Source organism: Malurus melanocephalus, unplaced genomic scaffold (genome assembly GCF_030028575.1).
Source record: "Malurus melanocephalus ecotype Western Australia unplaced genomic scaffold, MMel_1.1 scaffold_59, whole genome shotgun sequence".
NCBI classification, from domain to species: Eukaryota; Metazoa; Chordata; class Aves; order Passeriformes; family Maluridae; genus Malurus; species Malurus melanocephalus.
In genome coordinates, this window is record NW_026623291.1 from 723,863 (window position 1) to 737,389 (window position 13,527).

General features: G+C 39.7%; 1 protein-coding gene across 2 annotated transcripts in view; it reads left to right on the plus strand.

The window, feature by feature from the left end:
- The first annotated feature begins 7,769 nt into the window (after nucleotides 1–7,769).
- Nucleotides 7,770–13,527, plus strand: part of LOC130573489 (protein-glutamine gamma-glutamyltransferase E-like) — a 17,648-nt gene continuing 11,890 nt past the window's right edge. Inside the window, exon 1 of one of the 2 annotated variants that reach the window (XM_057365940.1) lies at nucleotides 7,770–7,878. In XM_057365940.1, the coding sequence (XP_057221923.1) occupies nucleotides 7,872–7,878 (7 nt within the window). In that variant the 5' untranslated portion in view covers nucleotides 7,770–7,871. Of the gene's footprint in view, nucleotides 7,879–13,384; nucleotides 13,484–13,527 lie in introns of those variants that run through there. The other variant, XM_057365939.1, reaches the window with a different exon arrangement.

Sequence of the window (13,527 nt, forward strand, 5' to 3'; positions counted from 1 at the left end):
GTCTGGTGTCTTCAACTGCAGCCACGATAATCTAAAAACCAAGCATGGTATCTTTCTGATTTAACAAATGCTGTTGAGATTACAAACAGAATCATCTGAAGCAAAGCCAAGATAGACAATAGTGGCAGGGTACACRTGGGAGACAAAAATAATGAATAATTATTCTCAGTAGTTATCAGAGTTAAGGAGGTTGGAACATTTCCTTGAGYACTAGATTCAGCTGATACAAGGTTCTGCAAAGCATGTACACAGATCTTTTGTCTGTTATCTTTTAACATTTGCTTTCATTGGCTGCATCCCTGTAACAGATAAGTTTTACATTTCATTTTAACTGAGATGCTGTTAAAGTTTTGTATGTGCTTTTTTTTCCTTTAGTGTGGTGGTGTTTTTTTTCCTTTTTTGTTTCCTTTAAAGGGAAGGTCCTAATATATCACTCACCATCATGCACTAGGACATTAAAATTTTGGAAATATTAAAACAGCATCTTTGGTTRTTAGACTGATAAGATCATCATCTTACACTCACCTGCAACATTTTCCATTAACTATTGTTTTTATTCTGTTTCAGTATTATTTTACTATTTGATATTCTCTCTCAAGCCCTTATATAAACATGACAGCAGTCTCAGTCTTTAACTGCCTACAATATGTTTAGTGAGCTTCCAGGAAATGTAGGCCATTATTCAACCACGACCACATTTGTCACTGAAAGAACAGTTCAGACCCTCTCAAACAAAGCTACCAGTACCTACATTCAGAGCTCCTCTTACAAAAGCCTGTATAGCACTGTTGCTATTGTTGGGCAACACTCAATGGAGCAATAGTATACAAAAGAGTACTGGTACATTTACATTCATTCCAGAGATTTCATCTCACTGTTCTCCTTCTGAAAGTGTTCACAGCACTTGGGACTAAAGAGCTGCCAAGAAAAGCCAAGTACCATTCATGCTTTAGCAAGTGAGTGAGCTCGTTTACACTGATGGCCTTCCATTGGGAAGGGGTACTGCTCTGTCAGAATGATGAGCACAGAAGTCCCTCCAAGTGTAACTTTATTGTGAGAGGTACAGTCCTTAGCCCAGGATCTCCTATAGCTTGTCACCTGTTTGAGAACTGTCCTTACCTTGTCTAGAAATCAAGCTAGAGACAGACTTTCCACAGAACAGGAAACAAAAGGACAGGCAGTCAATAACATTGCCTAATGACTCACAGACCTGGGGCTCTGAAGGGTACAAAAGGCAATTCCAAAGTCAGCATGTGGTCACCCAGCAAAGAGAACCCAGGAAACCTGATGACTCCCAAACTGGCATCGTTTGTCCTCAGTTGCACCACAAGTAATCCTGGTTGGACTAGCCAGACATACACATCTCAGTCCTTGTTAAAATGCAGGTATGAAAAACAAGTATGAAAGACTGACTGAATGAAATCTGCAGGAGAATAAGTGTGACTGACTGAAATCAGTTTTGTTTGAAATAAAATCGCTTTTCCCTTCTATACAGTCTCACATTTAGCTTTGCTATGTTCATTTTACATCAGTGGCTGCTCACAGCTGATTGTTTAAAAATTTCAAGAAAACATAATAGTATGTGCTTACAGAAGAATGTCAAAGGAGAGAGAACTATTTAGGGAAGTGAGGACACAGCAAGCTTGAAATAGCTTGTCTTTTTGAGGCAATACTTTTTTCCCTTTTTGCCCAAAGGAAGGGACTTGGCACACTTACAATTTCTGCTGTTACACCAATAACTTCTTATTTCATGGTTCACAAAGAAGAAATAACTGTTAAAACAAGTTGGTTTCTCAAAACTAGCCCTRAGTATGAAATTACAGGAAATGTCCTAAACATTTGTGTACAGTGACACATGCACTGCTGTACTAATATGAGCAACCTGAACAGAGAGAGAGCCAGGAAAATAAGTATTTCTGTTTACCTGAATATGTGAGGCTTAGAYACCTTAACCCACAACAGATACTCAATTTCAAGAAACTGCAGGGCTTAAAGCCCTGAAGATTTCAATGTTTCTCAGAAAGTATTTTACCTTGAATGGAAATAAAAAAGCCAGAATCATTTGCAATAGTCAGTGTTGTTATTGTTATTACCAAAAGCAGTGATTTAAAAATGGTGAGGTATTTAATACCAGTGACCTGGTCCTTCTTTGTTTAGCCACTGGCTCATGCCAATGGTTATATTGCTAAATGCAAAGGATAAACTACTGCAATTTCACTTATTAAGTTATTTGCTAAAAAAAATCCAAAGGGAAACATTTTAATAGGACAGCAAAATGTCTGACTGTAATAGAGTGGGATGGGACTTAGACACACTACATACAGTGCCAAAATAATGGCACCTCTCTTGCCAGTTTGCCCAACTTCTACTCACTACAGATACTAAGTTTTAGGGAAGAAAAAAAARKTTTTTTTTWAAAAAAAGTGTTCAAGGTAAGCTGATAGTGTTACRGATATTCTTGCTATGAAATTATTATGTTTTCAGGGACACAAAATTGACAGTATTAAAACTATAACATGTGACCTACCTGTGCCCCYACCTCTCTTACAWAGTTAAAAGTGGCTTCAGACTTTCAAAAGTAAATCCTATCCAAAATACTAAGCTGCTGCTGTTGAACCTGTCTCATGGTTATAAATTACAGCTGCCACCTTCTCTTRCAATGGGAAGCACTTGCCCTCTTGTTGGAGAAGTTTCATTTGCCTGAAAGAAACAAACAAGGCAATGAAACTCACTTAATTCTCTAAAATGAAAATATAGGCTGATCTCTTGCCTTGAAAATAATCCTCAGTAATTGCTTTGTTTGATTGTCGTGTTTCTGATCTCTCCCCAAATCGTTTTCACTCTTACTCCAGACTCATAGATTGAGTCTAGTGTGGGACATAAATGGATTATACTCAATTATAGCATAGTCATGCATTCCACCCTGACCAAATGCTTTCTTCCTGGAGGAACTCAGAGCAGGCTCAGGATGTCCTCATAGCTAAGTAATACACCAGGTCACTGGAGGCCAGAAATGTCTTCAGTCTGATTTGAAACTGAGCGAAGTTGTGTGGCTGTGAGTTAAGATGAGCTGCAGAGCAGCTCCAATGTACAGTGCTGGCTTGTGCAGAACAGGTTTGGGTAGTTCAGGTTAATTCTATGCCAGTGACTGAGGAGAAAACCTTCCCCAAACCATGGTACAGTTACAGTTTGTAGCTCAGTATTCTATGGGCCGGACCTGTATCTTGACACTCCTATATTCCAAAGAATTTGTTTCAGCGTCAGCATCTGGCACAATTATCCACTTTTAATACACAATGAACTCCTAACTATCCAGTTACAGCCCTTCTAAACCTGTAAGTGCCTGTCTGATTGCCCCTTGTCTGCTGCAAGAGAACAAAGGGATGGAGATGCATGATAGAGCTCCGGGAAGTGCCCAGGAGAAAAGGGACCGCTGGTGTGACAGAGCTGTTTYTGGGAGTGGTRTTCCCTGTYCAGCAATATTGSCACTCCTGACRGCAGGGTGTATCCTGCTTGGCAGARGAACAACCGTCGGGACTTTCCAACGCTCTGACGCAAAAAAAATCCCGACGGCATCTTGCTGACTCCCCAGCAGCCTCTGTCCTGCAGTTTCCTACTCTGCAGACTGTTAAGAGTCACACCAAACCACTGCCAAGGGAGCTGGAGAATTGTGGAACATTTCCTAAATCATCCCAGTCATGCACAGCCTCAGCATGTAGTGCCACATGATTTCCTGCTGGAAGAAGAGAATGCCCAGCCTTGATTCAAAGGCTTTGTGGACAGAGATGCAAGGACTTGGTCCCAAGTGAAGTCTTGATTTAAATTCTCAGCACAGATTCAGCATCACCAAAATTCCACAGCTGTTCTAGCAGTGCTGATGCTGTTGCTGTGTTCAAGGTCACACAACAAACAAGAAGGATAAACAGTCACTTAGTACACCAGCAGATGCATCTGGAAAACCTATGGACATGTGTGATTTCTTACACAAGGCCTTGGTAACTAATTTAGAGAGCATCTTGAATTTCAGCAAAGTCATTTAAATACAGTATTTATATATATGCTGATTCTGTATTTTTTACTCACTATCCTSTCCCTTTTCTTCCTTGATTTGGTCCTTAATTCTCTTAAAGCTTCCATTTCCTGTCTCCAAGATCCTTTTATTCTCTCTCATATCCCTCCCAACCATCCAAAAGCTAGGGATTCCCCCATTACCTCCTTCTGATGACATTTCCTTAAACTTCACTCTCCTCTTCCTCAGTTTTATTCTTCTTGCACTCTAATAGATACCAAACCATGATTCTAGTTCAGTTTTCTCCACTTTCACTCACCCCTAGTTTCCTTCATTATTTTCATTTTCTCCTCTTGTAGGGGAATATTTCTCCATGAATAAGATATCAGAATGTCTGCTTTTCTTCTTTCCCATTGCCTAACTTTCCACCTTTAATTTCTCAATTTCTCTTTTAACTCAAATGTATCCATTTTTCATCCTCCTCTCCACTTCCTGCTGCGCTCCATCCCAAGTCCTGATCTCCCTAATTCTGCTCTTTCCTTATTGTTYGGCTTCTCTCTAATAACAATATTTTCTTCCATCTCAAACAATTGTTTCCTTTGCCTTTCCAGCTATTGCAGCATTTTCCTTGTGGTTAGCAGCTCCCTGAGCACTCTATTTACTCTTGCCAGTTCATTTGACACACTCCAGTCCTCTCCTTTAACATTATGGATTTCACACATCAGCTTGTGCAGACTCTCTTCATACAATCTACAATACACCCGTTTTTTGCCATCCACATAGCTAAACATCTTGTCCAGTCTTGTTATTTCATGTCTTATTATGACRTTATTCCTTAGTATAGGATGAATAAACCCTGCCTTGTGGGCTGAGCTGAGCAAATACTGAACTAACAAACAAACAAAAATGGCATTAATAGAAAGTAGACCAGGAAATACTAAAAATCATTTGATTAATAGGGTATTTTCCAGCAGCATCATGTTCAATTCTATTTCCTTTGTATCACAAAAGCATACAGAAGAAACTGAATGACTTTCAGAAAAACGCATTCAAATGATGGACTAGCATGAAAAGAGACTAAGAGTCTGATATAATATAATTTGGAGATTATAAGATGATAAGGCAAGATATTATAGAGAAATAAAAAGCACTGGACAACTGAAGCAAAACTTTGGGTACCTTTTAATTCTGACAATGAAAGAACCAGTGGATCTTAAATGAAGAAATGCAATGTTTAGAACATTATTTACACAACTCGTAATTAGCATGTGAAACACATTGCTCTAAGGTATGAAAACCCAATGAACCTTAATGGATTCCAAAAAGGAGGTGGCTTTTGTCTGCACCAAAAAAAAAAAAAAAAGTGGCTATTTTCAGGTCAGTTCTGTAACTTCCCTCATTTGGGGAACAAGTTGACCAAATGATTGAAGGTGGAACAGACTTTTCCTAAACAAGATAATCAAAAAAGATTGCTGTGGGGCTTCCAGGTGATGTTTGTGAGCTGCCTAATGCTGGCAAGGTGCAACCCTGGACTGACACAGTGCCAGCCTCTCCCTTTCCATGCAAAACATTTTATCATCCTTTGAAATGAGCAGTTCCTAAGGTGAATGTGACACGCAGTCTGCAGGTTTGTGTGTCACTGTAGTTAAGAGATTTCTAACTCTTCAGCAGAGCACACAATGTGAAGTGTTTTCACTGTGGGCAAGTCAGCCACAGCAACAGAGCAAATCCAAGGCAAATACTGAATCAGCACTGGGTGCAAAAAGCTTCATTTCCCTGCTGAGGTGCTCTCTGCACTGTGCRGCTCAGCATCAGGTGCCAACAAAAAGCAGTGGGGGAAAAACTGTCACTGCCACAGCTTTGACATTAAAATAAATGCCCCAAGGACAGCTCTGACAAATATTATCCCTGACAAATGTGCATACAGGCTATTCTTAATCTCCATGGAAAACATAAATTAACATTTTTACAATCTACCCAGAGGGTCTAGCTAAGCACTTTTCCTTACTGCCAACATTTTTATTTTATGTTTCAGTTCAGTGTCTTCAGTCAAAGATTAAAGTTTTTAAGACCATGACTCCTCAGTTGGCCTCTTCTATARCCACTTTTCATCATTTTCAATAATCATCATCCCTCTGCAGTTGCCTCTGTTTTAGACTGATCCAACTTGAGCTTTCTATTTTTTTAAGCTCTCCATTCTCCGTAGTCTTGACATTATCCAGCTGAAGTTAGCCCTAGGCTATCATAATCCTTCAGCTGAACAACACTAACAACAGAAAAGAGCATATTTAAAATGTCAGTGCTCCAAGGCAGCTTTTAATGGCAGTTCAGCCACTCTGCCCTTCCAGTTTGATGGTGATCCATTGAACCAATGCAGCATTTGTTTTTTTAACAACAAGTTATGCAGTTAACTAATAGAAATCTTGTGTAATCAGTGTTTCCAAAGTGTACTTATGAAAATACCCTGTGGGATCTTGTTGCAAATCCAAGTCAGCATGTGGTGATAGATGACACTTCTTACTTCTCTGACGGGCTCAGCTGACTCCTTGGCACATCTATGCTGGCTGTTATTCATCTAGATGCTAAGAAGTTCATCTCTTTCACTGTTGTCCAGGAATTTGAATCAAACTAGTTSATGTCAACTGTAATTTCTCAGCTCTTTTTCATGCCTCTTGCACCATTTTATACATAGACACTGTGCTTGCCCATTTCTGATCTTATGAAATTTATGCCCTTCAAGTTCTTCAAGGTAAGCACTAACATTCCTGAGATTGCTTCAGTCTCTTTTCATCATTGTAGATAAGCGAGATGAAGTAATAATGAGGAGACAAAATACCTTGTTCAAGTCTGTGTAACTATAAGGAAACAAGTTCCTGTGTGTGGAGGGCAGAAGAGAGAAAGAGATCTGTGGTCAGTTTGCTAGCACTGATATGGAAAATAAAGGATTATCCTGAAAAAAAAAAAAAATCATGAGGTCATTCTGACAAATTCATTTTCTTTGTACCTATAAAATTTCCTATATGTGCCAATGAAGATATTTTAACATTTATTGTTCTCTATAGTCAGAAACTAGATGAGTAATCACCATCAACGCACAAACTGTACTCATAATTTGTACTTGTCCCAAAATGAGTGTTTTATTTTATGGGGATGAAGTTTCTCTCTGTGCAGGGAGAGTTAGCACTCAGGATCCACTCATCAAAGCTATTCAGTGCTCAGTGGTTTGTCAAGTTACTACTAGCTTACATTACACTTACAGCATTCATACCATTAGTATAATTCACAAAGACTCCAAGGAGGGGCTGACACAAAAGCATTACCGAGGTGATCCCCGAAAAAGGATCGATGAGGCAAATGAAAAGTTCTGAGTTTTTTTTCCAGACTCATGGGTACACTCATAGGGAGGGGACCATATGAATTTGATGGTGAATRTATACTTTTATTGCATGAATACTCAACTTTGGATCATACTGGGAAGAGATATTAATTTATACTGACTCAAAAAGCATCCCTTGCWGAGTGATGCATCATTGCATGTGAAATTCTGGATTCCAGGTATGCAATTAAATGCTCTGCTTTTCTGAGCATCTCATCAACCTTCTGGATAAATGGCCTGAATTGCACAAGTGCAATGTCTTAAAACCCATGAGCTAATATAGGGTTACTAGGAAGTTTACATGACCACTGGTATGACTTACCTGTCTCACTCACCTAATGTGAATTATAATTGGTTTGAACATAAGGAGAGGCCTAAAGTTTTCCCTATAAATGCTGCAACACAGCCAGAGCTTGAACTCTTATCATAAAGGTCTACAGTTGTTCACAGCAACACAAAGTCCAAGGCACAGAGGAGCAAAGGAGCATGGCTGGTAAGTTAAAAAAAAACCAAAACAACTCTCTTTGTTCTTATGGAATGGAAAAGTGAATAATGTACCATGTGCTAGCTTTCTCTGTGGGATTGTTTTATAAAGGGCTCTGAACTATTGAAGTACAAAATGTTTTGAGAATTATGCATGTGTTGTTTCAGTGTTTTTCTTTTCTGAGTTTTTCAAAAGACACAAACAAGCAACAGAAGATAATCTATCCATCGCTATACTGAAGTGAAATATAAAAAATTTTCTAAAATTGCAAATAGAGCAGAAGAAGTTATGGCAAACTACAAATTTTATTTTAGCAGGAAATTTAATGAATCAAAGAATAAGCTGGGTGTGAATGAATCTTGTTTTAATAGGAATACTTATGCAAAGGACACACTACGGACTAAATTTCTTCCTGCAGATCCAGAGTCAGTAATGCCATTTTAACTACTTTCTAAAATTAGTGTGAAAGGCAAAGGCACTTTAAAATACAAATAAAGCAGAAGTCTAGCAGTGAAGTCTTAGGAGGAAGGATATTAAATCAATACCTTTTGGTAAGATTGCCCATGTACTCACTTAGGCCTGACTTGCCAGCACCTGCATAAAAACGCATGGAATCATGGAGCAGTGTGAGTTGGAAGGGATATTTGAAGAACATCTGCTCCAGCTCCCCTGCAACAAGCWAGGACTTCTGCAACTAGATCAGATTGCTCAGGGCCCCGTCCACCCCGACCTTGCATTTTTTCCAGGAATGGGGCATCTCCCACCTCCCTGGACAACCTGTGCCAGTATCTCACCACCTTCTGTGTAAAAACCTTCTCTCTTGTATCTGATCTAAATTGGGTCCTTCAGTTTCAAGCCATTACCCCATGTGCTGCAACAGGAACTGCTGAAAGTTTGTTCCCATATTTCTTATAGGAGACTCTTAATAAACATGTAAAATGAGTCCTGAATTTAAGATGATGCTACTTTACCTATTCTAGGCAGAGCACATGCTGTACTGGCTTAATGTGACTTGGGCTTGAAAAGCTCAGGAAATTAATAAAAAACAACCATCCACAGATCAGGGGCTCAAGTGTAGAAAGGACATGCATCATTTTCTCTTAGTGCAGTTTAAGAGGGGCACAGTTACCCATTCTCACAGTTTTAGGAGAAGCGATTGCACAATCTCTTAGAACACAAGGGTTTGTCCATATATCTATTATTTGAAACAGCTCCTGTTATTGTCTTGACCTTGTGCCAGCATCCCTCACAGCATCTGCTGTTTGCCTGGCCTGRTGGTGGTTAGTTAATGACTGTCTCAGTGCAGCTGCTAAGTGTGATACCATCTATGTGTTTACTTGGTTAAGAGCAGAACTTAGGCTAGGAGAGGATTGGGTCCGTACGATTGGCATAGGGCTACAGATTGCCTCACAAATCTCCTCCTCTGAGCAGAGCTTAAATAAATGGCAAAACACAATTTGATAGGTGAAGCTGAAATATTGGACTGAGTAGAAAAATCCTTCTTTTTAACAAAAGATCTATACAGTAAGGTGGATAGTTTAAACCTTCATGTAGCAGTAGGGGAAAAAAACTCCACAAACCAATTGTTTCTGCATTGTAACACTTCCTTTTAAGCAATGATTTGCCAATAACTTAGAACATTTTCACAGGGCTCTCTCTCAAAGCTTCCTCTTGAAATTTCAGACAGAAGTCTGTCCTTCCCAACAACAATTTTCATATTGCATGAAATGCAAAAAGCAATAGCAGCATTTAAAGAACAAACTGGCATTTGCTGATCATGATCAGCACTTGCTTGTGAAATACCCAGGATCCAAGAAATACCCAAGCCCAGGCTCAGCTGGAGATGTCAGAACTGCAAGTGGATGCTCTTCATGGCTCCATGCACAATTTTTTWATGAAAGAAACTRTCAGGGGTTGTGTGCAGGTGTGTGSACAGAGCTGTTTTCACTCCTTCTCTTCCTCTCTCCCTACTCCTCCCATCACCTGACACACATCCTGCAGACACACCTTTTTTCCAGAAAATCTTTATGCATTTGTTGGCCAGTCTCTAATATAGCTGCTTTAACAGGATCCACAAGGTTTTGCATAAAGAAAAGAGAAAAGCACCTAAAAGGTTCCTATAAGTTTGCCTGAGTWTTTAAAAGGTTTTGATAGTTCGCAGCACCATATTGCTACTAAGAATTTAACGATTCATTTCATAGTCTCACACTGAAAATAATTATCTCAGCTTCTTYCTGTCACTTTTAAGCTTCAGTGTCATTACAATTAAGGCGTGAGTTACACCTGCAAGCATCTGGTTTGTGCATTAGCATTGGGAGCGTCTGCCCGCAGAATGGGACAAGACAACACACTGGATTCTCAAAAAAGGAGCAGAGCAGGGCACTGATGGGAGCCTGCACAGGGCTATTCTATTCTTGGGTGATGAGTGTGCAGCAGTAGCTGGAAGTTAAAACTCCCAAATAATGTCTTTACTCCATTCCAATGGAAGACATACATGCATAAGTGGGAGAGGTAGGGAAATACATTTAAATAGCACAGGCTATAAATAATAGGTGGTGTGTGACTGTGTGGGAGCTGCTGGGAGAGTCCAGCACAGGTTCATCCCAGTCTGTGCACGGCCAGTTTGGCTTTTTCCTGTGTCCTGGTCYCGTGGTAGTTTTTGAAGGTCACAAATTAGTGCATATCACTGCTGTGTCACTGTCAGCCTTCGTCCTGAGCAAGCCATCTCCTCTGGAATGAGCCRAGMWCTCAGGAGAAGATCTGAGCCCAGCMGACAGGGCACCCTTACACAGACTATGGAAGGTGATTGTGCCAAGTCCTGCTGTCTTCAAAGTAAAGCTGTTGGCAAACTTGAGGAACAATCAGGAGCTTCAGGAAGGCTTCAGGCTGAGCAGGCTGCTGGCTTCCATTCCAAATGCCCCTGCTGTTTAAGGCATGTGAATGGAAGAGGGAGACAGGAAAGAAGGACCATATATAATGGTCAGAAGAGATCTTGGCCAAATATTTTYCCATATGGATCTGATCACTCTAAGTCCTGGAAAGTGCTGATGTGAGTCAGTCCACAYCACTGTTCCAGGGGCCCAGGTCTCTCCCCAGTGTGGGTCACAAATACAACATAGCTGTAGAAAACCATTTGAATTCCTGTGTCTAGGATAGCAGGAGTGGGGGTTGATGATGGAATCTCTTGCTTTGCTCTTTATTCAAAAAGGGATGTGATAAGAGATACAATAGCCCAAACTTCTCAGGATACTGAATCACAGAATCTTTTAAGTTGAGAAAGACCTTAAGATTATCCCGTCCACTGAGGCGGTCCCAGTGAGTCATGGCTGTGTGATTGCAGCATGATGTTTTAGGGGTATGTTCAAGAAGAGTTGTGCAGAGAAAGAACATAGGAGCAGGTAGACTATTGCAGGTTGTAATTTCCCATCCTGAACCAAAGAACAAATAATAATAGGTGACATTTCATAAAATTCAAGTATCACTGAGGATTCCTCTAGAGATGGTGTGAAAGAAAATACTGCAAAGAAGGAGAGAAAGGAGTGTACTGAGGGGAATTTGTCTGTCACCAAACATATCCTTCACTGTTCAGTGCTGAAACTCTTAGTCCTATACATTCATTTCTTTCATTCAGTTAGTGAGGTGAGGAAAAAAATCTGGGTATTACTTATGAATTATATGACTGGACCAGTATGCAAAAGATGATTCTGAAATACCTTATTCTGGGTACATGGAAAAATATATAAAAGTGGCTTATTGCTTCAATTTTCTGAGGTTAAGAAGAGTTTTCTCTTGCTATCCTCAGAATTTCAAGCTTATATTATCAGCCACCATTCGACTCTGCAGACACTGCTTGGCATCCAGGAAGCTGCCTGGGCCAAATGCATTCAGCCTGACTGCGTGTTCTGACTAGTGTTCATATTTCTCATTAATTTAACCCTCATTCTCAACCTTTGTCCATATTCTTTAATCCAAAKGTCCAGTATGTATCATTCATCTGTTTTACAAACAAAGCACACCAGAGGCCCGCAAGGCAACTTAGGCAGAGCTGGGAATAAACACCAGAAGCTGACACAACAGCCACAACTTGTTCTTCCTGACATACTGTCTGCCAGCATAAATGCACTGTTGCTCTTCTTTTTTCAACAGTAACTAACCTTCCTATCAAAGAAAAACTGTTTGCTGTGTATCCCAGGATARGCTGAAATCTTAAATTTATTCTGAACATTGTCTGTGTGACATTTAACAGTACTTAAAAGTATGGGTAGGAGAGTKTGTCTTAACATCAGAAAATTCTAATCAAATTCTAAGACATTTTAAATTTAATAATTAGTCTTATCCCTTTAGAATCATGATTGGGCTTTGCAAGTGATAAAACTACATTCCCTCTTCAGGTTAAATATAATTAATGAACAGAGATTCAATGCAGAAGTTCGAACATAGCCAGGTAAAAACTGTTTGTTTTAACAACACCCTTTTATAAGAAACAYGAATAAAACATGTCTATATATGAAATGGGTTCAGCAAGTTCCAATTCTAGATCTTCTAAACATGATCCAAACCTGAAAACAGAACAGGGCTTCTGCATACTGAGCCAAACCAAATAAAATGATGAATTTGGGAAGGTGTACAGTTGTGCCCAGTTCAGCATGATGGGTACCACTGGGAGGCATCTGTAAGATGTGCATGGAGCCAATCAAATTTTACAGATAGTTTCATAAAAGTATCAGAGTTAGTGACTCTCTCTTAACAGAAAGAGAAGCCACCTGCAAAGCATAAGCAAAATTTACTCTCCTTGAAATTGAGTAGAAGACTTTTGTGCATAAATTGTCATTGCCAGTAGCAGGGTCTGAGATGTCTTATGAAAATGAGTGTGCCAGCTGAAAACAATGACAGCTAATTTATCCCAAGTCACAAATGTACTCACCTGTTGTCACTGTAGTGTGTTATATAAATATGACATGGAGTGCTTGTCTATTGATCAGGGTTAAACAACAATTATGTGATAAATGAAAAATTTGTTCTTTAAATTTGGCCATGATTGGACCTGGGGCAGAGAAAGTAGCTTGGTTGTTGGTTTGCAATTACTACAGAGGGGGGAAGCAGCTCCAGGAGAACAATGGATTGAGAGAATAAATTTAAAGAAAAAGTCCCTGTAAATATTACTCATGAAGTATTTTAAGTTAAAACCAGTGTTTTGCAAGAAGGAATTATTCTACCCCTAYAACTTTATCATTATAACAGAAAGAAAAGCAGCTAAATGCTGAAGTTCTTATAATTTTAAACACATGAAGAAACTCTTAACAAGTGGCCAGACTGTCAGGAATAAGTATTTTCCTAGCTTCAGATGTTAAGTTGCAAGAAAACAAGACAAGGATGTGAGGGCTGAGAGAGGAAAAAGTTAATGAAAAAGGAATCCTCAAGCCCCACTGCTCAGATCAAGGCTGGGGGGCAAAGGCAACCATTCAGGCTCCACCTCCAGAGGAAATATTGCAAACAGACTTTAAAGGAGTGAAAGGCACCACTCATTCCTTGAGCCAGCAGAAGCAGARGAGGCAATTCAGAGGGAGATTCAGAAGCTGCACAGAGAGGACACATTGATCAGATATGGGCCAAGGTGAGCAAGGGGGAAGCCCATCCTGTAGTGCTGTTACTTTCTCA